This window comes from Sceloporus occidentalis, unplaced genomic scaffold (genome assembly GCF_023333645.1).
Source record: "Sceloporus occidentalis isolate IW3139 unplaced genomic scaffold, rSceOcc1.0.p SCAF_4, whole genome shotgun sequence".
Classification (NCBI taxonomy): Eukaryota; Metazoa; Chordata; class Lepidosauria; order Squamata; family Phrynosomatidae; genus Sceloporus; species Sceloporus occidentalis.
Genome location: NW_028316984.1, coordinates 82,011,496 through 82,037,481, shown reverse-complemented (window position 1 = coordinate 82,037,481; position 25,986 = coordinate 82,011,496). Strand labels below are relative to the sequence as shown.

The 25,986-nt window shown below is 41.7% G+C and overlaps 1 protein-coding gene across 1 annotated transcript; it reads left to right on the top strand.

Annotated features, from left to right (window-relative positions):
* Window positions 1-2,090: 2,090 nt before the first annotated feature.
* Window positions 2,091-25,840, top strand: CABP4 (calcium binding protein 4). The gene is made up of 6 exons (XM_089520569.1): window positions 2,091-2,381; window positions 14,431-14,461; window positions 15,434-15,577; window positions 18,762-18,871; window positions 22,443-22,590; window positions 23,839-25,840. Exons 1-6 carry the CDS (start codon window positions 2,148-2,150, stop codon window positions 23,865-23,867), a joined length of 696 nt encoding a protein of 231 aa, XP_089376695.1. The 5' UTR covers window positions 2,091-2,147; the 3' UTR covers window positions 23,868-25,840.
* The last annotated feature ends 146 nt before the right edge of the window (window positions 25,841-25,986 follow it).

Sequence of the window (25,986 nt, the reverse complement as noted above, 5' to 3'; positions counted from 1 at the left end):
CCCGGAATCATTCCCATTCAGTTTCGAATCTGATTTGGGTTTTATTGTATAATCATGATTATATGCCTATAAACTGCTTTAAAAAAACAGTAGGTTTTAAAGCGGATTATTTTTGCTACCGGGGTCCGATTCGCGGTATCTGAATGGAAACGACAAGGGTGTCTGATTCGGGAACCTGGAGATGGGAGGAGTAGCGCTCAAGGGGCTGGCCTGGGGGTGTCACCCTCTTTGTTCTCTTTCTGCATCGCCAGTACCATTTTCTTCCATTCGCATAGCCTTTACCTCGGTGGATTGCAACCTCCCCTCTGCTCCTCATTCATAGACTGATGTGTGAGGAGAGCCATTGAACATCATTTTAAACTATTATTTTTTTCTTTTTGTGCCTCTGCCTGAGCACCTGAGCAGCAGATGGGCTTTGCAGTACATGCCTGCTTGATCGCTCCTCACACAGCCCAGGGAGCAATGGGGGAGGCAAAGGGATTTGGGGGAATGGAGGCTCCTTCTGTCTTTCCCAGAGGAACTATGGGAAGACACAGGAGAGCCTGGACATCCAGGGATCTGAGAGGGGGGGGAGAGATCAAGCCTTCTCTTCTCTCTTCCCCAAAGAGTCTCTCCCCACTGAAGCCCGCTGCTTTCCCCCCTTGATCCAATTTGCCAAACCTGGGCTTTGAATGCAGAGTCTCTCTCCACTGAAACAGTAGGTTTTATATGTGTGTGTGTGTGTGTGTGTGTGTGTGTGTGTGTGTTCCAACTCTGGGCTTTGGATGCAGAGTCTCTCTCCACTGAAACAGTAGGTTTTATATATATTTTTTTGTGTGTGTGTGTATGTATATATGTGTGTGTGTGTATATATATATATATACACACACACATACACACACATACTTTAGAAATATATATTTGTAAAGTAAATTATAAAGTAACAACTTTTTTAATTTATGAAAAAAACCTCATCTGTAGTTCAAAACCCACTGTAGAAATAATACAGTTTGAGACCCCTTAACCTGCCATGGCTCAGTACTAAGGAATTATGGGAACTGTTGTGTTTGTGAGACATTTATCCTCCTCTGCCAGAGAGTGCTGGTGCCATAATAAACTACCATTCCCAGGATTCCCTAGCACAGAATTATGGCAATTAATATGGCCACAGAAGAGCAAGGAGTTTAGGATGAATAGAGGCTCCTTCTAGTCTGGGGAGACATGACAGAAGAGTCTTGGATGCAGCCAATTTTCATTGGCTGCCCTACAAAAAAACAACAACAAGACTTGTGACGTCTGAAGCATACACGCTTGATTGACAGCTTGCAGACACAAATGGGAACGGGGAGCAAATTAATCTGCTTTAAAATAAAGTGATTTAAAATAAATGGGAACGAAAACAGGGTTTAAATGAATTGAGGTAATTTGCCCCTTTTCGTAATGGAGACGATGGAAAAAATTCGAATTATTCCCGGAACATAATCCGAATCAGAATCGCGCCAATATAATCCGTTTTATCCGCCAAGTGGGAACACCCCCTAGGTAGAGTGAAGCAGCTGCTTCAATCAGAAGATGCTGTGGAGTGGGTAGTAGCAGCAGTGGTGGTTTCCTAACCATTCCTCCAGAACCCCTGGCCTTCTATTGAAGGACATAACTGTCATATGGCCTTTCCTCTACCCCAAAAGTGGTCTGCCACCCTTACTGGTTGTGGAAGGTGCAACCATCCTATCACCAGAATGGAATTAAGCTTCCAGAGGCAGTCCAGTGGAAAAGGGCAGGGGTGGGGGATGTCTTCTGCTGGTTGTCCTCTTGGCCAGAGGTGCCCTCCTTGAAAATGCTTATCTGGAGCCAAGTGGCTCATTGCATAAGCTGGCGCACCTGTAGAGTCTATGCTCTGCCCCTTGGCTATGGCCTTTCCCACATAGGAACTAGGGAGAGAGGAAAGATTTAAGAGGGTCTTTTGGGAGAAGCCATGAATAAGAGCAGCTCTAACAGGCTGAAGCCAGCACTAGTATCTTTATGATAATTCCTCCTAATTGGCTTCCCTCTCGCCCAGCTTCTCCTTGGGAGGGAGGGAAGTATAAGAGGATTGCTTGGGTACTTCTTCTTAAGCCTTTATATTACAAGTCTTTCAACAAGGGCCCATCTCAGAGATACATACCTGTCCCATGCCACGCAAACAGTCGGGGGAAGTGGAGGGCCCAGCCAAGGGCAAAGCAGAGGAAGGAGAGCAGCCCCCTAAAGAAGACGGCGAGTCCAAAAGCAGCAGAAGCCCTGGCTCTGAATCACGGCGAAGCACCCAGTCTGGCCAAGGGCGCAAGCACAGCAAGAAGCATCAAGCTGACCCCTATGCAGCTGCTATTAAGACCTACTCGCCTTTCCTCAACACCGTCTTTGGCAAGGTAAGGAGCCCATGTCTGTAGCACTTGGGTGAACTAAGTGTGCCCCATCAGAGGTTGTTGGTGGTCTACAACCCCTAGTAACCTTAGCTAGCATAGTTAGTAATGAAAAATGCTGGGGATTCCAGTCCAACAGTGTTTGAAGGGCCACACAGTTCCTATCTCTGCTGTAGAGGAAGGGAGGGGAGTGGTAGAAGTAAGTCCCCAATGTCCTATATACCAATAGTAAATTCATTGAGTGTGAACCTGTATACAGCTGAAATGGTACCAGACCATGGATGGAACAAGTTACAAATAGCACAATAGTTTGCTAGTTAGCTTTTTCTTCAGTGACAATGTGATGAAGTTATATTTCAAAGGTAACACAATAGGGAAAGTGAAGTTACTTTACTGGTGTAATGAGTAACTGTTTCTTGTAGATGAAGGGAATACTGTGGATATAGTATATCTTGATTTCAGTAAGGCCTTTGACAGGGTTCCCCATGACAATCTTGCAAACAAGCTTGTAAAATGTGGGCTAGACAAAGTAACTGTTACATGGATTTGTAATTGGTTGACCGGCCGAACCCAAAGAGGGCTCAACAATAGCTCCTTTTCATCCTGGAGAGAAGGGACTAGTGGGGTCCCACAGGGCTCTGTCCTGGGGCCAGTGCTATTCAACATCTTTATCAATGACTTGGATGACAGAATTGGGGGCATAGTTATCAAATTTGCAAATGACACCAAATTAGGAGGAGTAGCTAATACCCCAGAGGACAGGATCAAAATTCAAAATGACCCGAATAGACTAAAAAGAAGGGCTAAAGCTAACAAAATGAAATTCAACATGGAGAAATGTAAGGTACTGCACTTAGGGCGGAAAAACGAAATGCATAGATATAGGATGGGGGACACCTCGCTGAATAAAACTATGTGTGAAAGGGATTTGGGAGTCCAAGTAGACCACAAGTTGAACATGAGTCAACAGAACGATGTGGCAGCTAAAAAGGCCAATGCAATTTTAGGTTGCAACAATAGAAGTATAGTATCTAGATCAAGAGAAGTAATAGTGCCACTGTATTCTGCTTTGGTCAGGCCCCACCTGGATGTGGAGAAACTGGAGCATGTCCAAAGGAGGGCAACTAAGATGGTGAAGGGTCTGGAAACCGTGCCCTATGAGGAACGACAAAAGGAGCTGGGGATGTTTAGCCTGGTGAAGAGAAGGTTAAGGGGTAATATGATAGCCCTGTTTAAATATTTGAAGGGATGTCATATTGAGGAGGTAGCAAACTTGTTTTCTGCTGCTCCAGAGAACAGGACCTGGAACAATGGATGCAAACTGCAGGAAAAGAGATTCCACCTCAACATAAGGAGGAACTTCCAGACAGTAAGGGCTGTTCAACAGTGGAACACACTCCCTCGGAGAGTGGTGGGGTCTCCTTCCTTAGAGGTCTTTAAATAGAGGCTGGATGGCCATCTGTCAGGGATGCTTTGATTGTGAGTTTCTGCATGGCAGAATGGGGTTGGGCTGGATGACCCTTGCGGTCTCTTCCAACTGTATTATTCTATGATTCTATGATTCAAATACTACTTTGAAAGGAAGCATTATAGCAAAGCATTGAGTTGAATTTTTCTAATTTTGTGCTGTTCTCTTATCAGCCTTATCAATCCTCTCTCCCTCCTTCCTCCCTCTCCCATCTTCTCTCTCTCTATCTTTCCCCCCTTTCTTCCCCCCCTCTCTCTCATTCTCTCAAAAAATAATAAAGCAAATGAAAAGTAACAAGCAATGTGACAAACAATTACTTTCTTCTGATATAGTGTAACGGATCACGGAAACAATCTATTTTTTAAAGTAACCTTCCAAGCTCTGAATGATAACACACACATACACACATGCATGGTCTCACATACATGCACACACTCCTTCCCAGATGGTGGTATCAATAGTAGAAAATCTCAAGATTCATAGAAGAAAGAGTAAAAAGAGAAGAGCCCCTCAAAATTAGCAAATAAGGGGTGAACAAACCAGAACTGTCCAATGAGGACTGGATGTGGTCAGTAGGCACAGAATATTGACTTATTTTGGAGCAGTGCAAGTTAATCTGTCCCAATTCAGGGGATAGTAAAATTTGTCTGGGTTTTAATCTGACCTTTAAAAGAGATAAAGGTGTTAATCTGTATTTTCCCAACTAGGTTCAGAACCTTGCATGGGCCCTTTATAGTTTGGGTTAAAACTAAGAGTAGATTACTTGCCCCATTGACATGGAAGCCACTGGATGCTCTTGGGTAGGAAATCAATGGATGGATAGGGATATCCTGGAAGAAATCATGACTGCCTGGGAGCCTTAACTCTTGTGGACTCCACATGTCAATATGTTGTTGCAGGCCCACTTGTGGAGAAGGGAGAAAGTAAGGTAGCCCATAGGCTGATAAGTGAAGAGAGTGATGCAACTGAGCAAGGATGGGTGTAGGATTATGGAGTACCATCAAAATGTTATGTAGAGTTCTGGATGAAGGGAACAAGATGAAGCTGTGTATACTGCTGGCATTAGAATAAGAATTAAAACAAAGTTGCCTCCTGAGAAATTAATATGGCATTCTCCACCACCTTGAGAATGTCATGTCAGTCTTAAATGCCCATCCTCGTGATCTAAACGTTGATTCAACAATCTCTACCACACCACCCCCATGCTTCAGACAGGTTATTTAGGGATAGGGTTGTAACATTTAGCTGTTCAGCTGTTCAGACTATTTGTGTGGGGGTTTGATTGTTTGCTATCTGATTAAAATAAGTACAGTAACAAACAATTCCTTTAAAAATAGTTTCAAAACCACTTCAGGGAAGGGAGGTAGCTGGGTTTATGATATCACAAACACCAGCGCCACCCCTTTGCTCTGCACAGCTGCCTTTCACTGAACAACATGTGGAACAAGTTTTCCATCATCTTTGACCCAGGAGAGAAAATTATTTGTCTGAGTCAAGTGTGCTTTCAGGACAGCCCTATTACTCATGTGACATAAAGTCTATTGTATGCAACCTTAGCAGAATTGCCAGGTTTTCAGAATAGTAATAAGCAGCAGTCAACATTCAAGACAAGTAGGGTTGACAGACAGGAAGAAGTTATTAGCACATTTGTGTTCTACCTAAAAAAACAAGTGAAAGCATTGATTTCAGTTAACTTAACCATGTATTTCTCTGTGAAGTTAACATTTTGTTCACATTCATAAATTACAGAATGCACACATCTCTGTCATTATGAAGGAATCTCACTCAAATATACAGGATATGTTGTTGTTGTTGGTGGTGGTGGTGGTATCTTATTCAGTAGATATTTCAAATAAGGGGCATCCTTTACAATAAGGGACACCTAGCAGCCTTCAAATAGGGGACATCTGTTATAATAAGGGACACTATAAGAGAGAAGCTTTCCAACTCACAAATTAAATAAATCCCTTATTATAAGGGAAACCTGGCAACTCTAAATCTTGGAGAAATAGTAGCAGTAGAAAACATATAGACTAGATGTTCATCCCTGACCACTGGCCATGCTATTGGGATTGATGGGAATAGAGGTCCAGCAACATAGACCCTCTAACATTCCCTTACTTTTACAACATTCTCTTACTGGTCTTCTTCTGCCTTATCCTGACTAGGGACCATTTATCTGTATAGGTCCAGCATGCCTATTTCCTGTCACTATATAGCAGATATAGCTAAAAGCTCTTTCAGAATTTTCTTTTAAGATGCAGTAAGTTTACACAAACTTTAGGGCAGATACTTACAATGTTTCAGGAGCCACAGTATTTGGGGAATAGTGGATCCAATTGGATTCTAAGCAGCAGTGGGATGGCACCGTGCCCATCAAGATTATCATTAGCTCTGTACTGAATCTTCCTGGCCTGTGTTTGACTAACTCATATAAATAGCCCAAGTCTCTTGCCCTGCTGGGAGGCCAGGAAATCCCATTAGCCAGTGCATTTGGTGGGGAGAAAGGCTGGAGAAATAGTAGCCTGGCTTCTTTTCTAAGCTTTCCTCCTGTTTGGGAGTGGGTTCCAGATGTTTCCACTGAGGGCTTTCTGGCTCAGCAGCATTTCAACTCTTCAGATTTAGTTAAAGGCCTGTGAAGAGCTGTCTTCTTTTCATACAGGGGTGGCAGAGAAAAAACTTGCAGAGCTATACTTGACCTCCAATCCATTTAATCCAACCTTCAGCAGGTTAATTTGGGAAGCGATTTCTTACTCGGGTGGAAGTGGGAAGGGTTGTTATGAGCATTCTGTTATTCATTATGTAAGCTTCCCTCTGAGTTAATCAGCTTCCTTTCAAGAAGGAATGACTAGAGAACATTGTCAGGGACTTATTTCTTTCTAGACATGCAAGACCTGCAGTAAACCATGGCAGCGTTGCCATCACCTTCTAGAAGGACAGCTCCTTCCAAGGTTCCAGCCAGCTAGCCATGCCCTTCTCTAAAACACTCCATCTACCTTCCTCCCAAAAACACGCATTTCAATTTTCAAAATTTTTAAACACTCTTAACACCCTGTGACTAAAAACATGCTCAGTTCATTTGAGAGGTGTTCTTTACCTCCTTAGATTTTAAAAGAGATTCTGTAATTCTGTTTCCCACGAATGCTGAAACATTCATCTTGTTTTGCACTGGCCTCATTTTTGGCTTTATTTCTCACTCATCGCCTGAATTCTCCATCAGAAGGATAAAGATGGTAAGGACAGATACTCTGACCAGCAGGGACTGGATGGCCCAAGAGGAACCACAGCAATCCCATTGTATTTCCATCCTGTTTTGGTAGAGATCAGAGCCATCTATTTTGAATAACATTTTTGTTTTTCTTCATCTTGGCCTTTACGTAATAAAATGTATGTAATAAAATTTATTTGGTCATTGACCAGTATAAAAACAAAATCACACAAGCAACATATCAATATAACAATAACAAATTAAAATATAAACTGATGGTAGACTGTACATGTACAGTATCAAACAGTTCTTTCTACACGGTAATAAAATGACCATTTGACAGTTGAGGGCGCAGTTTACAAACAATGTAACAGAATTTAGCCACCTTAAGGGATACTGTAGGATCATTGTTGTCCAATAGGAGGCGTAAATAAAAGGAGTCAGGTTTGCCTGGAAATTTACTCAGTAGTGGGCTAATCAGTTGGTGACGAATGTCTCTATAGAATTGACAATAAAGGAAAACATGCTCATTGGTTTCAACAGTGCCCGAGCCACATGGGCAAAAACGGATTTCAAAAGGTGTTTTTTTAAATCTACCTTCCAACATGGCCGTGGGCAACACATTGAAACGTGCCAGAGTTAGAGCCCTTCTAAACTTCGGGAGGGTAACATGGAACAGATATGGAGCTGGGGAGGGGACCAAAACTTGAGCACTGAACATGACATATTTTGAAAGGGAAGTCGAGTCCATGTATCTTTCTGCTTCTAGGATTTTTTGTTTAATAGTAGATTTAGCTCTATCGGTGTCAAGCTTTAAAATTTCATTTTTATTGAGACCAAGCTCATTTAATTTCTTAAGGAGGGAAATTTCCCAAGAGGATTTAAAAGAATCCAGGAAAATTAAATTTGTCAGACCTCCAGAAGTTTTATGCAATTTTTGCCAATAGGTGAGTATACTAATGCACAGACTAGATTCTATTTTAATAGTCCCAGCCTCCCTTCTGAGAACAGCGTTCGGAACACAATGGGCAACCTGAAAGATTCTCCTAAGGAACTTAGTTTGCACACGTTCAATTACATTTATGTTACTATATGGCCCCAGTTGGGCTCCATATAGCAATTGAGGGCGAACCTTGGCATTAAACAGTTTAATTGCGGCCAAAATGAACTGAGCACCTTTAGTGAAAAAAAATCTTAAAATAGCCGTTATAGTTCTTTGGGCATTACTAACGACAAGTTCTGAATGGGCTGTTCTCCTATCAGAGGTATGAAATACAATCCCGAGATATTTGAAAGTCTTAACTTGCTCTATGTGTTGTCTATCAAGTCTCCATTGTCTCAATTTGGGGCGGTGAGCAAAAGTAAGAATCTTAGTCTTAGAGGAGTTAATTGTTAATTTCTCCTCTTTACAAAACAAAGCAAGAGAATTTAGGCCTCTTTTAAGTCTGATGGGGATAATGAGAGGATAACGACATCTTCCGCATAGAGCAATGAGTTGATATGCTTATTAGCCAGCTTTGGAGGATGAAAAGAAAGATTGTTCAAGGCAGAAACAAGGGAATTAATATAAAAATTAAATAAAGTGGGGGCTAGGACACATGCTTGCCTTACACCCGTCTTGACAGGAATAGCCTTAGAAACATGACCTTGGAGACTGCATCTGACCTTAATATTGGAATTCTCATGGATCTTAATAAGAAGCAAGAGGAGTCGTTTCTCTATATTAGTGTACAATAGTTCGTCCCACAATCTAGATCTATTAACTGAATCAAAGGCGGACTTAAAATCTATAAATGCCGCATATAATGGTTGACCATAATGGAGGTATTTTTCAACAAGATATTGCAATATCATTGCATGGTCAATAGTAGATCGTCCAGGCCTAAAGCCTGCCTGTTCAGCCAACAAAATATCTTCGGACTTGAGCCAATCTAAAAACGTATTTAAAAGGTGTTTTGTGTACAATTTACTCACCAAACTCAAGAGACTAATCGGTCGAAAATCAGAGGGATCGGATCTATTGCCTTTATTATTCATTTTTAGATCCTTTTAAGGAGTTCTAAAACCTACTGGTGAACCATGCATTCACACAGATACAAATAGGTTCCTCCTATCCCACTCCTGGGCCTGGAAAGATTGACTCTTCTCTGACCTTTAGCTGGGGAAATTGTAGGAGGTAAGAATGGCCCCATACAGACAGGCTAAAATAAAGCTGCTTCAGGTCACTTTGGAGGTATGCTGTTTAAATGATGCATGCGTCCTAAGAGTCCAGAAGCCACACCAAAGCCATGCTCTAGTCCTAAGCGTGGCTTTGGCCTGACTTCTGGACTCTTAGGACGCATGCATCATTTAAACAGCATACCTCCAAAGTGACCTGAAGCAGCTTTATTTTGGCCTTTCTGTACGGGACCAATGTTTCCTCTAGGTTTTGATAACTGCAGCCCATTATAATTTTTAATCTTCTGCTAATGAAGTGCAAAATTATACCCACTGAAAATGTGAGATACTTTCTACTCCCTGCTGAACTGATTTTTAGAAAAATAAAATAAAATATAAACATTTATACAGTGGAAGATCCCTTAACATTATAATAGCCCTTCCTTGAGGCCCTATAATTTTCATAGAACATACAACTTTAATTTCATATCACTGTATAATCTTTTCCTAATATGCTGTTGAGAAGAGAGCATGTAGGTGTTATGTCATCATTACCAACAAATGTAATCCTTTTATATGTAATACAATTTTTCATAATAAGAGTAAGTTTTGCAAATTAATTATATATGAACAAAGGAGGTAGTGAGATATAGAGTTATTCCTGAAGATGATTGTACATTTATAAAATGAAACAAGCACTTAAAGACCCTTTATTATAATCGATAAAATGCATGGATTCCATTTTAAAAAAGAGCAAAAAGACTGGGACAGAAACTTAACATTGGAATATAAAAGAAAGAGATTCAGCGACTTAAAATGTTGGCTTATTTTTTTTTATATAAAACAGAATATTATGCATATGTTTTTGTTGTTGTCCCTTTGAGTCATTCTGACTTTTGGCGACCCTAATACAAACCTATAATGTGATTTTCTTGGCAAGATTTGCTCAGAAGGAGTTTGTTTTTGCCTTCCTCCAAGTCAGAGAGAGTGTAACTTGCCTAAGGTCATCCTGTGGTTTCCATGGATGAGTGGATTAATTAGCATACACACAGACAAAGAGAGAGAATTCAATCTCATTGTACTGACTCTGAGAGGACAATTTCTTGAATTGCACATAAAATGAAGAACATCTGGAGATTTGGGCTGCACTTTCTATTAAGAGCACAATTAAGAAGTGGGAGGGCAAGTGTGGGCTTGTAATGGTAAGGAAGTAGTTGCCGCCATATGTGTTTTTCATAGCTGGTATTTGTGTCTAAACATTCACACTGGCGGAATTGCTCCAGAAGGAACTGGGCAAATTTGAGGGGCTCCCTCCCGAATCTCTCCAGAAGCAAGTGCTGACTACCAATCAGGGGCATTTTAACACGAATGCCCTCTTGGAGAATTCGGGTTTAAGGTGAAGGTGCCTGGCTGTCAATCAAAGTTAGTTCCGCGATGGTCATAGGTGACGTTTCCCGCACTGATAGGGGCATCAGAAGTGTGCTTTCCACCCCTCCTTTTTTTTAAAGGACCAGGCACCACTTGTTAAATTTAAAAACCTCTGGTGTGTGTGTGTGTGTGTTGTGGGCATTTGGGTCAGTGTTGTAAGTTATGATCTGCCCTTGGCCCCATTTTCAACCCCAAAATGAAAGCTAGTGCCATCTCTGTAGCCTGTATCCCACTCCCTTGGCGCCCCAGAATGCCTCATACACAGGTAATATTAATAATAATAATAATAGTAATAGTAATAACAACAACAAGAACAAAATTAATTCCTCACCTCAGAATGCCAGAAAAGGATGCTTTTTTTTTTTTTTTTTTTTACTTTCCCTAGGCTACCCCTGAATTCCTTAGAGACAGTAGCAAAAGCTGTATCAATTTGCCAATTTGCCTAATTGGATAGAGAAGCATTACATTCGCATTCTAACATTCATTCACTTTGGAGCAGTCATTCCAAAGGAAAAAATAGGCTACCCTTGAAGACAGTAGCAACAGCTGTATCAATTTGCCAAGTTGTAACAGTACATTCGAATTCTAATTAATTCTCATTGCAGCAGTCATTCCAAAGGAAAGAATATGCGCATATGCGCATATGTGCATAGGCACATATATGCACATATAAAAAAATAAAATCCAAAGGAAAAAGGTCTCTGCTAGATGGCAGAGGCTTTCCTTGCTGTAGCGCTCTGACTTGCCCTGAATTGACCCTTGCTCCTGCTCACAATCTATCTATATATCTATGTATATCTATATATCTTTACCTACAAACATGCACATTTTTTGCCAAAAATAATTTTAAAAAATACAATCCCAAGGAAAAAGGTCTCTGCCAGATAGCAGAGGCATCCCTTGCTGTAGCGCCCTGACTTGCCCTGAATTGACGATCTATCTATATATCTATGTATATCTATATATCTTTACCTACAAACATGCACATTTTTTGCCAAAAATAATTAAAAAAAATAAAAGCCAAAGGAAAAAGGTCTCTGCCCGATAGTAGAGGCATCCCTTGCTGTAGCGCCCTGACTTGCCCTGAACTGACCCTTGCTCCTGCTCACGATCTATCTCTCTATCTATCTATCTATCTATCTATCATCTATCTATCGCTATATATATAGCTATATTTCTATATTTCTTTCTCCCAGCTTCTTCATCCTCCTCCTCCTCTTCCTCCTCCTCCTTCATTACTTTCTCCACCCCCACCTCTCTCTGACAGCCCTCTGAAGCCTAAAAGTCACCCCTTTGCATCCAGATTCAGCTCTTTCCTCCTCATCCTCCTCCCTCCCTTCTGATGATGGGAGGGAATGCCCTGCCCTTTGCCCACCCTCTGACCTAAATCCCTCCCTCAATTTGCCCCGGTCATGATCGGGCGCAAGTTCATATTCCACAGAACCGGGGTTTCTCAAAAGAAATGCTATTTGGGCCGATTTCTTTTAACCCGCTCTAAGGGGCATTTGCCACAGAACGGGTGTGCAAGCCTCTGATTCGCTTGTGGGGGATTCGGGGTGAATATGAACTTCACATGGAAGAATCGGTTTGGAAACCGGTTTTTTTCGTAGTCTGAATGGCCCCTAAGGTGAAAAACTGTTCCCAAGAAATCTGGGCACCAAAACATCCCCAGCAGGACACTGAAGGGAGAAGAATGCAGCCCTTCAGAGGTTGTTGAACTCTAGCTCCCATCTCCCCTAGCCAGCATATGAAGAATGCTGAGAGTCAAACTCCAACAACCTCTGGGAAGCCCATCCTTTGACCACCCTTGCTATAGTTTGGGAGGTAACTATCTTTCTTGTGTGCTATAGGGATATAAGGTCACTTAGACCAGAACCATAAATGGAGTGCTTGTGGTGGAAGCCTTAGTGGTGTCAGGGATAAGCAAAGAGGAAGATCTATATTCCCATCTCATCCCTGTTGGCTTGCAATACCCAAGACAGAAGGTGGGGCAGCAGGGAAATGTTAGGAGCTTATTGCATGAGGTGAATAAAGTAGAAGTAGATTTGTATAATAGCACTCGGTTTTTGGTCTACCAAATGATATTGTTGCTGTTCTGTTGTTATGCTGGTGATAATTTTAAAAGTAATTCTTTTTACTTTAAAAAAATCCATTATTGACCTCCTTTCCTGCTTATGTCATGCTGTGATTTAAGTGTGAAACTTCCCAGTGTTTTTACAGAAAGTCCCCACTTATCTGAGATGTTAAGGTGCCACCATTAGACATGCCAAGATCTCCTTGGTGCGCAGGGGACACTTGTGTGGGCATGCACACACACACAAAATGCCTCGCCAAACTCCAACCGGAGTGCAGAGTACATCATGGCACAGAGCCTGAGGCAGCAGTGGAGAATGAGGAGGAGGGTAGCCCAGGAGTTGAGCAAGGGCCTATGCTACTGCAGTTGGGCTGGCGTCCCCCGTTGTACAGACTCCAATGGCCTTCCTTTCGCATCCATTGCACTCTCCAGATCCCCTGGTCAGGGAAATAATATGAAGGAAGGACCCCCTCCACCTGCTCCTCTCACTGGCCATCCCTCTGTCTTAGACAGGCAGTGTGTGTGTGCAGGGGCACCTCCATTTGTGCACTGAGGAGCTTAATTCAATGCAGAGGGTGTGCAATATCAGACACTACAATCCTGCAATGGTTATGAAGCTGTGGTAGTAGACTAAGGCCTGTTACAGACTGCCAAAATAAAGCTGCTTCGGGTCTCTTTGGAGGTATGCTATTTAAATGATGCATGGGTCCTAAGAGTCCAGAGGTCACACCAAAGCCACACTCCATTCCTAAGCACCGGAGTGCAGCTTTTCGTGCAGCTTCCGGATTCTTAGGATGCATGCATCATTTAAACAGCATAACTCCAAAGAGACCCGAAGCAGCTTTATTTTGGCAGTCTGTAACCGGCCAAAGCAATCCTGTTTGAACTGCATTTTTAAACACAGTACAATTGTAGTGGGAAAGGAGGCAGTTGGGTAAGACCCTTAGGTTATAGGACTTTTCAACCTGGCCAAACATTTCATTTTAGCTCTTCACCCAAATGAAAACAATGGGAAAATTAGTTATGTCAGTTTCCAGGAGGCAGAGCTGAGAGATCCCTATCCCATCCCCAGAAGGAACACCCCTGTCTGGGGATCCTGCTCTTGCTATAGACCTCTCTGTGGATGCATTATGGAGACCATCCACACCAGCATAGGCCTATGGAAAGGTACCTTTACCCAGTTTTGATCCCCTCCTGCATGCTGGATCTGAGAGGCTCTAATTGGTTTGCCTGAGGGAATGGCTGGCATCCTGTTGTGAACATAAGTTGTGCTACACATGCAAAGTGATATGCACAATGCTCATATGCAGCCAATGCTAGCATAAGTAGAGTTGCACATGTGGGACAACTGCACATGTGCTAGCACATTAAAGTACACATAGTTGCATGTGAATATACATTGTTTTTAGCCATTACTTTTGAGCATTGTGCATTGAAATTTCACAATGGGATATCAGCTATGCACATTGACCACTGATCCAGATACATCACACTCCATTGTTATTCAGTTCAGGGACTATGCTGCCAGCAAATATTTATGGTATGCTGAAACAATGCAGGGTCTCAGCCTAAGACATACATTAATGTCTCTGATGAAGTTTTCTCCCTTGTTTCTTCATTGATCCCTTAACTCTGCCCTCTGGGTAACTGTGTATAATGTAAAAGAGCAGGACTCTAACTCTCATTTCTCCCCACACCCTTTTTCTTTTTCTTTTTTCAGGAGAGGGAGCTTTCCCCAGAAGAGCTGGATGGTGAGTTGGCACCACTGTGGGAAGATGGGGATGGGGAGTTTGGGTCCTGGCAAGGATGGCAAGGATGGGCCTCTTCTTTCAGCAAGTAGGGCACTGCCCCTTCCTACTCCCCCTTCCAGATCTTTTCAGCAACACAGAGGTTGGAAGGGAGGAGGCTGAGTACCAAACTACATGTAGCTGGTGTCACATTTGGTGATTCCTTGGCTCTGCCTCTGCTGAATTTATATTTTGCCCCAGAAGCTTCAGTGGGCATCAACTGCTGTTGGGTCCTGGCTTGATGGAGAAGGGGACAGGAAAACCACATAAGCAATTTTTTACTGAAGTATCAGCAGTAAAAGTAAAAGAAGTATCAGCAGAGCTCCACCTCCTTTTCCCAGTTTCCCTACGACAGCTTTCCAGTGTCCATTTTGGAAGAGGCTTCAAATGTTGAGGATGAGGATGATGACAATGAAGTAAAGGAAATAGTGATTTGCCATTTGCCATAAACAAATTCATTTTTAATCACATGAACAACATGAATCTGTTGTGTTTTTTTTTTGTTTTAAAACTCACATTATTGGCATTACTACTTGCCTTAATTAGTATAAAGACTAGCTTTTTTGGACGTCTGGAAACAAGTTACAATTATATCAGATCTAGAGAAATCTCCTTCCATTGTCCAATTTTAAGGGGAAAGTGGGATATTATTATTATTATTACTATTATTATCATCAACCCTTTCTCCCATCATCATCATCATCATCATCAACCTTTGGTCCCTTCTTCTACTATAGCATGCCTTATTGGATTCTGACTCCCCAGTGTGAACAATGAAGCTAACAGCAGAGCCTGGAAAAGTCTTTGGCCATTCTAGCTGGAAGTCCTAGGAGTTGTCCACACATACACACAAATAAACAGAACACTTTCAAGCTGTGGTTAAAACCAGAATATTAGTACCATGTCTGTAAAATGCTCTTGGATCTTTCCTGGCAGAACTGCTAGATGCCTTCAAGGAGTTTGACACTGACCAGGATGGCTACATCAGTTACAAAGACCTGGGAGAATGCATGAGAACCATGGGCTACATGCCAACTGAGATGGAGCTCATTGAAATCTCCCAACATATCAAAATGCGCAGTGAGTTGTGTGTTTATGTTCTCCTTTCCAAAACTCACACCCAAAACAGTGGGAAGAAGCCCCAGGCAAACCCTGTTACTTCCTCCCAGAACTGCATAGACTTCAGTGTCATCATCCCTGTATATTAAGGAGAATCCCCTCATCTTCTGATATTTATTTTGTCCTTGAGGATATGTTTGAAAAAAATATTGTAGTAATTTCTCTGGTTTCCACTCCTGTCTCAGGTTCTGTCTGGTGTTTGGTGGACAAGTGCAACCTGACTTTACTTTATATACATGGAGAAAAATCATAGGTTGGAAAAAAAAATACTTTCTTGGATTACATCCTTCCAAATCCCCTTTGCCAAAGACCATGGTGGCTGGGGAATTCTGGTAATCTCTTGCTTAGACTTCTGTAATGCGCTCTACATGGGGCTACCTTTGTACCAGGTTCGGAAGCTTCAATTAATTCAAAATGAAGCAGCCAGATTGATCACTGGAACTTCCAGGTCAGATCATATAACACCTGTCCTAAAATCCTTACACTGGCTGCCAATTAGCTTCAGGGCACAATACAAAGTGTTGGTTGTTACCTTTAAAGCCCTACATGGCTTGGGCCCGAGTTACTTGAGGGAATGCCTCTCCCTAGGCAATCCACCCCATACCCTCAGGACAACAGGGCAGTATCTATTAGACTACCCAAAGGTCACACTAACAGTTACTTCCAAAAAAGCATATACAGCTATGGCCCCCAGGTTATGGAACAATCTGCCACAGGAGATCTGTCTCATCACAACCCTAGATGCCTTTAAGAAGGCACTAAAGACGAATCTCTTGCGGCAGGCATACCCACCTGACCTTCTATAAAGAACTTTAGGAAACCCCACTTCCGGTCATAACAGCATAACTACCCACTGTCCTGCGATTACTGTAACTGAAATGTTTATACTTTGTGATGTTTTTATGATATGTATTTTAGACATGATTGCCTGTATGGAGATTTTTGTTTGTAATTCCGCTTCAATCTGTTGGAAGAAGCGGGAAAATACAAATAAACTTATTATTATTATTATTATTATTATTATTATTATTATTATTAATTCCCCCACAAAACAAATTTGTTGAAAGTATATGGGTAGAGGAACACTCAACTTAAGGTCATTAATGAAGGCACTGCAAGCATTAACAGACGAGAGTAGGGCCTTATCAGTTGTAGCACCCCTGTTATGGAATAATGGAGTTGTTAGTAGCACCAAGGCCATAATTGTTTCAGCACCAGCTAGAAGTGTCTTTGCTTCCCAAAACAGCCCAACTGGCTGATCCAGCCTGTTTTATTCTAATTTTGCTGATATGGCTAGGAGTTTTTATTGCTTTAATTATATAATATTGTTTTCATTATATTTATAAAACACATTCATGTCCATAAGAATGAAAAACAATTTTAAAGTATTTTAATAAAAGAAATAAATAAGCATATGATATACTATGAGCATTTCAAAGACCACAGCAGGTAACGTTTATTTTGAACACCAAAGAATGATGGCCTTTTATAGAAATAAGTTTTTTAATACAGGGGCCCTTGGTATCCACTGGTTCCAGAACCCCCTGAATACCAAAGCTGTGGAGGCCTAAGTCCCATTACATACGATACAATGGATAGTAAAATGGTGTCCCTTATTTAAGATTGCAAAATCAAGGCTTGCTTCTTGGAACTTTTTTTTTAATATTCTGAAGACATGGATGCTTGACTCCATGGACAAAGAATTTGTGAATGCAGAGCGCTGACTGTATAGATTCAACAAAAAGAGCAAGCATCCACTTAAATTTTGAATGACACAGCCACATCTAGACTGCTGCTAAGCTTATTATTTCTGTCTTTATATGAAATACTAGTGCTGTCATTTCCTCCTATCACCACTATATCTCTCATCAGTATTTATTTATTTATTTATTTATTTATTTATTTATTTATTTATTGGATTTATATCCCACCTTTCTCCCAAAGGGGGATTCAAAGTAAAGGTTACCAATTATAGTCATTCATAAAAAGTGCAACCAGACTAGCCATAAAACTTCTATTCAGAGGGTAACGGGGCAATTGTCCCAAGCCGTCCCGTGTAGGAGAAGGGCGTCACACTGCCAGGGAACTACATCTACCTTAGCATTGCTGCATTGTTACCAACTAATTTCTTTCCAGAATCCCACTAACCTGAGCTCCATAAAGGTCGCAGAAAAAGAGGCAATTGTAAAAGTCTTAAATAAAAATTTTGCCCCAGGCCTGTCTTTAAAAAGCCACCATGTTTATTAAACTCCCATACATTTCTTTATTAAGACATAATTATGGTAATTTCACTAATACCAGCTTCAGAAGCCAACATAGTACAGGCTACAAGAAGTGTCATGTGGTACAATGAAGGAGAATGATTCTCAGGCAGTGAAATTTTATATAGCAATGGGAATATTAAACAGAAATAAGAGTTTCCAAAGGATGTCAGAGGTCATAGCCTGATCTTGAGTTTCAGGGCTTCATTTTCAGTTCTCAAGGCACGGGAGAGGAATCTCAGGGTGTGAACACAGCCTCAAAACATTAGATATAGATATACAGATACATATTTCCCTAATTTGCTAGACATGGGACTTTATTACACATGGGGAAAATCAGGGGTTTAAACAGGCATTATCCAGTGATATTTGCACAATCGTGGTGAAGATTTTCACACACATCGCGATTAAAGATGACTTATCCCAGGAATAATCAGGGAATAACCAGCAACAAATCATTCACAAGGAACCCTGTTGCTGGTTATTCCCGTGTGATAAAATCCATGGTGTTTTTATTTAAATGCCATTCTGAGTGCAACTGTATTTGATACATAATGTATCATGCTTAATGGCATCACCAGGGGCTGTCCTTAGATGTCAGGTTTGGGCCCCAAAATATCAGAGTGTGACATAATCCTGACCTAGCAACGCTAATACATATGTACATATCTGAAATTTTAGAGGTATGAAACTGGACCTTTCTGTAGTGTTTCTTTCTCTTATATGGTACATGAAGACACCTGTGTACTTTACAGAAAGCTAAGGTATATTTAATAAGAGTTTTAACATAATTTCCTACTTCAGATAACAGTGCTTCTAAGTCTGACTAGCTTCTCCTTCCATTCCTGGGGAAACTGACCCTTTTCCCTTCTCTTTCCTCACAGTGGGAGGGCGTGTGGACTTTGATGATTTTGTAGAGATGATGGGCCCAAAGCTACGTGAGGAGACAGCTCACATGGTGGGCATAAGGGAACTGAAAATCGCCTTCCGTGAGGTATGGCAGGGCAAAAATGAACAGAAAGAATCCAGCAGTTTACAATGATCCTTGTATGATGTGCTATGTAATGTGTTATTTACAATATATTTTTGTAGTCCTTGCCATTAGGCTGAATTGTAAAACATAGAGAAGAATGCAAATGTGGACTAGAAGTGTGGATGCCAACTAGACCTAGAGCACAGTAGGCCCTGGTGAGGGTAAAAACATTCAGACCCTGTTTCTTCACTACTAGAATAGAGTTATGTCTCATAACCATTATTGTGACACCAAATATAGGTAAAAAAAGCCATTGATCCTAATTCACCAGTACACAGAATAGGACTGTTAACAAAATACTGTGCAGGAGACCAGGGAATAATACCTTCTTAGGCATGAGCTGCCCTCCCCACACTGGACAATTAAAGCATTATGATTCCACTTGCATCCTATCGAATCCTGAGATTTGCAGTTTGGTGAGGCACTAGAACTCTCTAGCTGAGAATTCTAAATGTCTCTTTCCAGGATCCTATAATCTGAAACCATGGCAGTTAATCATAGTGCTATAATTGGGTTGTGGGAAAGGTCCCAAGGTCAGAAAGTGGAGAGATCTGTACTTTTCCTCTCATTGTTTTTGACCATTTTATTTTTAAAAAATCCTCCCCTTGGTAAAGATGTTATACCAGCTGCAAGATAGTGTAATGCCCCTTCACATCCTTCCTGCCATATCAAGAAAACAGGAGGGCTTTCTATCCTGTAGATCCACCGCCTCTCTCAGCTCTCCTGCTTTTAGCCTGCATCACATTTCCAACATCAGTTTCCATAGAAAGCTGTCTGGTTAGCTCTTTCTTTTTGAGGCTGGGTCTTTCTCTGCAGAAAGGGTGGTGTGGAAAATCCTGCAGCTCCAGGACACCCTCACAGAAATTAACACAAAGTATTCTGGTTAGCATCCTGTTGGAAAATGATGCCATTGTAAATCAACTTATGAACACAGAAAGTAGAATTATTCTATTTGTCCATGTTCATACTCTCAGGAGGGGAGACACAGCTATGCCATGAGGACCATGGCAAAAGTAGAGCTAGCAGTGGCCATTTCACAAGAAAAACACGTAACCGTTTATAGCAACCTTTTGAACCACCAGACTGTTGTGTATTTATGCAGTCCCCTCCTCCCTACTTTTTTAAGACAAGAAAGAGAAATTTCCAACATCCATTTCCACAGAAGGCTGTGTTGGCAGCTCTTCTTCTCTGAGGCTGGGTCTTTCTCTACAGAAAGGGTGATGTGAAAAATCCTGCAGCTCCAGGACACCCTCACAGAAATCAACACAAAATATTATGGCTAGCATCCTGGTGGTGCGCAATGTGTCCTGTTGTGCAATGAGAGCTTCCATTGTACAACAGGATGTCTTGTGCAGTGCCCCATGGTCCACTGTCACTATCATGGTTGCATATCATTTCAGCAGCATAGCTCTGTTATCATAAAGTTACTCACTATAGCTTCTGATGCAGGATCTCAGCCCTTGTTTCTAAACCATGTGGTAGTTTCAGACCCTGGGCGACTAGCTATGTGACTTAACACAAGTTAGAGGAAAAAAATTGCTACATATTCTTTCAAACATTTCAGGGTCCTGAAGCAATCTTGCTAAGTGTATAAAAACATCTCTGTGTTTGCCAGATTCTGGCAATGGTTAAATGCCTGTACTGCAGCCATTCACTCGAAACCACAAGGTTGCGAGTTCAAGACCAGCAAAAGGGCCCAAGCTCGACTCAGGCTTGCATCCTTCCGAGGTCGCTAAAATGAGTACCCAGACTGTTGGGGGCAAATTAGCTTACTTGCTAATTAGCTTACTTGCTGTTCACCGCTATGATCTTTGGAATAGCGGTATATAAATAAAACTTATTATTATTATTATTATTATTATTATTATTCTAGTCTGAAAAAATGAATCATAAATCTGGCCTGGGTTTGGTTAGAGCCATTGCAGCCACACAGCTTCCATATAATTAGTAATTACAGCTGGCAAAATGGTTGACTACCTATGATGGATTTATTGCTATACTGAAATTATCTGAGCTCATTTGATGTTTTAATACAACGCCCTCTGGTTTTCAGACATGTGAACAGCAATTCCTTTTGACAGCACTGTTAATTAACTTTTGACCAAACAGTGGGGAAAACCCTGTTATCTGTGTTGTATACATTCCTGGGTGAGCATTTAGGATGACTATGGGGCTGTACAGATGGGCGGCATGTAACCACCCCTTTATTGGCCGGATTGTGGCCACAACAACCGCACGCTGCGGTCCCGATCTGGCCTCCAGAGAGCGCAAAAAGGAGCCACCAAAAGCGGCTCCTTTTTGCCATGGCTTTGTAATGCCTCCTCGGTGCTGCATCATGTGGATACAGCACCAGAGAGGCGTAATCATGGTGTGCACCGTCTGGAAGGGCGCACGCCATCATGATGCCCTGGGCCCAGTCTGTAGAAGCCCTAAAATGTCACAGGGACAGCTAGCACATGTCCAAAAGTACACATTTGTCGTCATTCTTTGTCTGTGGTATCTTTCTTTGATCTTCTGTGTGCAAGTACGAGATTCTAAATGTAGAGACATCTATTAACATTTCACAGAGCTTTGAGTTTTATGGTAGAGAATCATTTAGGAATAAGGAGAAACTGTTAAGGTAGAGAATCATTTAGGAATAAGAAGAAACTTTTGGTATAACTGGAAGGAGATCCAGTACACCTGACATATAAACATAAGATACAGGCTCTCTTCATACCAGAACCAGTCCCCTGCACCCCCAAAAATTTTGCCTGAGGCAAAGGACAAGATGGCAGTCTCTTCCTGACTGGACTGGCAGCATGATCTTACTTCCACATTAGGAACAGGATAGCATCCACCACCAAGATCTGAGAACAGCAGCGTAGCTTAGCAGGTGAGGCAGTGTGACATACAGAGAGAGAGAGAGAGAGAGAGAGAGAGAGAGAGAGAGAGAGCAGTGTCCTCCAAGGTCCAGGGCTCAGTTAGACTGGGGAGGGAGATACTACCCCCATATGTGCCACCTGAGACATTGCCTCACTCTGCCCAATAGTAGGGCTAGCCCTGCTTCACATCCACACCTATGACTTATAGCATTATGGGAGCTCTTTCTTTTTGCTGCACACCCACAATGCAGAAGGAGACAATAAACAAACATATCAGTTAAACCAGTTGCATGAGTCTCTCCTGCATGACTCACCCACCCACCTACCGCCAGGAGAGAGAATACCAGTGGAGCAGAAAAGATGCCCATAATTGTCCGAGACCACACATATATTTCAATTTATGTACAGAAAGGTTTTGAGATTATATCCCAGCGAAAAGTAGGATCCCAGTCTGCTGTAGGCATCCAAAGCCAAGACCCAATGCTATGCCAGAATAGACAAAAGCAGCAGAGATGGAGTGGGTTGAGCAGGGTGACTGGGCATGAAAAAAAGGAATGGGAGGAACCTGGAGATGGGAAGAAAAAAAATGGACTGGAGAAGAAAGTAAGACATTAGATTTGGATGGAAAGCATATAACCAGGCCTTCACATATTTCCCTCCTTTTCAAGTTTGACACAGATGGAGATGGATCCATTAGTGGGGCAGAGCTGCGCCAGGCTGTGACTGCCCTACTAGGAGAGCAACTCAAGGCCCAGGAGGTGGATGAGATGCTGAAGGATGTTGATCTCAATGGTGATGGAAGTGTGGACTTTGATGGTGAGAGAACAGAGTGTCTTCCTTCCTGCCATAAAACCTAGACCTATTTCTGACTGCAGTGTCCTCCCTCAGCAATATGGGGGCTAGGGAGTGGCTCCTCATGCTGCGTGTGTGACTCCATTACCCAAAGCAGGAAGATGGGGTGTGTGTGTGTGTGTCTATCTTTCCATCACTTTAAACTACACCACATGGCTACTAGCCTGCTGTTGATTCCATTGCTCGTATTGTGCAAAGCCTATGGAGTTTATCACATGGGGAAAAACTGGAAGTTTAAAATTGTAAGAACCCATTATTAACTGACAATTGTGCAAATGGTTTTTACATGTAAAGCTCTGTTATCCCATGCAGAATCCAAGATTGCACACAAATATGCGAATGGTTTTCACATGACAGGACCAAATGTACTTCCATCTTGATAATGATAAAAGCGTGTGAATCCTGAAAAAGTGACCAAATGCGCAAATTATGTTCACACATAGACCTGAAAATGCTTATTTCCTGGTTCATGTCACTTTCTTCTTGGATTCTAAGTGGTTTGTGCACAACGTCGTGTGAAAACATTTGCACAATTGTGCCTAATACGCTGGATATCCGTGGGATCTGATGCTTTTAAACTTCCAATTTTCCCTGTGCGATAAACTCCTATGTGTGGTCTGGGTCTCCCCTTTCCCAGACCATAAACCCTATCCCTACCATAAACCATGACTTTCATCTTCCCTCTGCTATCCCACATACCTCTACATGTAGGGATCCACAATCCTGTCAGTTTTACTTTTTATAATTACTTTTTTTTCAAGCACGTATTTGTTCAATCCTGTTTCCTGATCTATTCTTCTTAAAAAATCTATTTTTAAAATTAAGTTCTTAAAAATTTACATTAAAATGTTCATGCACATTTTAATGTACATTTTGTACACATACAATTTATAATGCATTTTTATATCCAATTTCCCTCAAACGTGTGCAATTTTCTTTTGACAAGCATATGTACATTTTTGTATGCCTGTTTTGACTAAAAATCCACATTGCAAAATTACATGAAGAAGGATAACAGAAGGATAATTGAATGCTTATTTGCATATTAATTCACATATCACCCTGCATGCACTCCTAGTAGTGCCCCTAGTGTTGCTTAACCACACCATCACCAATGTTTGCTCCATTGGCACATAAAAAAAAAGACTGAGGAGAGCTTGAGGATGAGAAACTCAAGGCTGGGGTCTGATTCACTTTTCCCTGTTCTTTCAGAATTTGTGATGATGCTATCAATCAGGTAACCAGATCTGGAAAGGAAGGGGTGGTATCATCACTTCCAGTACTACTGATCTTCTTTGGTGACCAGAAGAACAATGGCTGCCCTTTGATGGCTCTTCACCTCCTGGGAATTGTGGAGCATCACTCCACAGAAGACTGACTTCTCTTCTCTGAAACATGGATCCTTCACAGGCTACTCTGAAAACCATGTAAAAAAATATAATTACAAGTTTAAGTCCACCTCCAAGGGGGTACAAAGTATTTTACAAGCAACCAGTTGCCAGTTATATTCAAGAAAAGCTGCCCTGCCTTGTGATAAATTGGCTAGGCCATATCTTGAGAATTCCCCTGGGAATCTCTTCACCCTTGAATTGGGAAACATCCAACAGCCCACACCACTAAGCCTGGAAAAAAAAATCCCCAGGCATGGAAAAGCACTCCCAACCATAGCTCAAAGGTAGAGGTAAAGGCCAAGGGATAGTATCCAGCTTCTTGTGCAATCCTAGGCTTCCTTCACGTGCCCAGATTTGTCTGAGAATTTCACTGAAGTAATTAGCATTCACTGCCTCTTTCCAAGTATGTCAATATTCTCCTGCACTGTGTGATGAAATATGCCTCTCTCTGGGATAAAACCAATGAATGAAAGTCCTCTTTGCAGAGGCTTTAAGGGAGAAAGGAAGGAAAGGAGCCCTGCAATTCATCCCATCCACCAAGGTACACTTATTGTGATCAATTGAACCAAAGTCACACTATGTTTTGCTGAACAGACAGAACAACACCATTCCAAAGAGATATTTCTGAACATAGCTCATGCTAGCAAACAGTATAGCCTTCATTTAAATGTTCCCAGACTTAGGCCTGTTACAGACTGCCAAAATAAAGCTGCTTCGGGTCTCTTTGGAGGCATGCTATTTAAATGATGCATGGGTCCTAAGAGTCCAGAGGTCGCACCAAAGCCATACTCCATTCCTAAGCACTGGAGTGCAGCTTTTGGTGCAGCTTACATTTACCATAGCCATGGCAGATCTCCTGAGAAATGAGCATAGCAGGCATGTCAGCCTAAGAAGGCCTTGGTCATAGGTATAATTTAGACATCCAGATGGAAGGCTAATCTGAGGAGTACTCTCAGTCTTCAGAGCCAGCATGATATAATGGTTTGAGCATAGGACTGACTCTGAAGGCCAGGCTTCGAATCTGCATTCAGCCAAGGAAATCCACTGGGTGACTGTGGGGAAGTCACACACTCTCCGAGGAAGGCAAAGGCAAGCCCCTCTCCAAACAAATCTTGTAAAAAAAAAATTGTGATAGGGTCACCTTAGGGTCTCCATAAGTTGGAAACTACTTGAAAATATACAACAACTCTCAGTCTACAACTTGTTTCTTTAAACAACTACCACCCACAAACTGTATGCAGAGTCAATCTCATTTCTTATGAACAGCACATCTGTCTCTTATGGTCTATAGCTCCCCTGTCTTGTGCTGTTCTGCCACAAGGAACAATTCTCCAAAATATGTGACATTCCTTAAACATCTAACCAGTTTTGTCAGCAACTGAAAATGAAGCATATTATCAGAGTGCAGAATCCCGATCCAAAAGCGCTAAAATAATAATTGTCTAGTGCTAGAGGAACACCTCTGTGTATATTCTTGTTTGCTCAACAGTCAGACAGGAACAGAGTTAAAACAACAAATACAAGTGTTTTTTTTATAGGCAAAGTCTGCAAAGTCTGCAAAAATGCTTCCCTCCTCCCCTTGAAGTTTTGAAATGCTTGAGGGGCTCTTCAGAGTTCTGGTACACTGAACTTTCAAGTCTTATCTGCAGCAGCAGAAGGGAAAATTCCAGTGCAGTTGACTCGCCTAAATTCTGACAGGATTAAAGTGCTGTTTTAGAACTGAGAGAGAATCCACTGTCTCTCTCACACAAGCACACAAAAGATTATAATCTTATCTTTTCCATCATCCCTGTCACTGGTTGAGCGCTATTGGGGGCGGGGGGGGGGGGGGGGGGACTGAGGCTGCACTAAAAGTGCAGAATCTAGGTCCATGCAGTCAGAATTCATGCTATTGGAATACTGTTTAGTCACTTAACCAAACACAACCACTTCACCCAACTGATATAAAAAAGCAAAGCTAGAAAATATG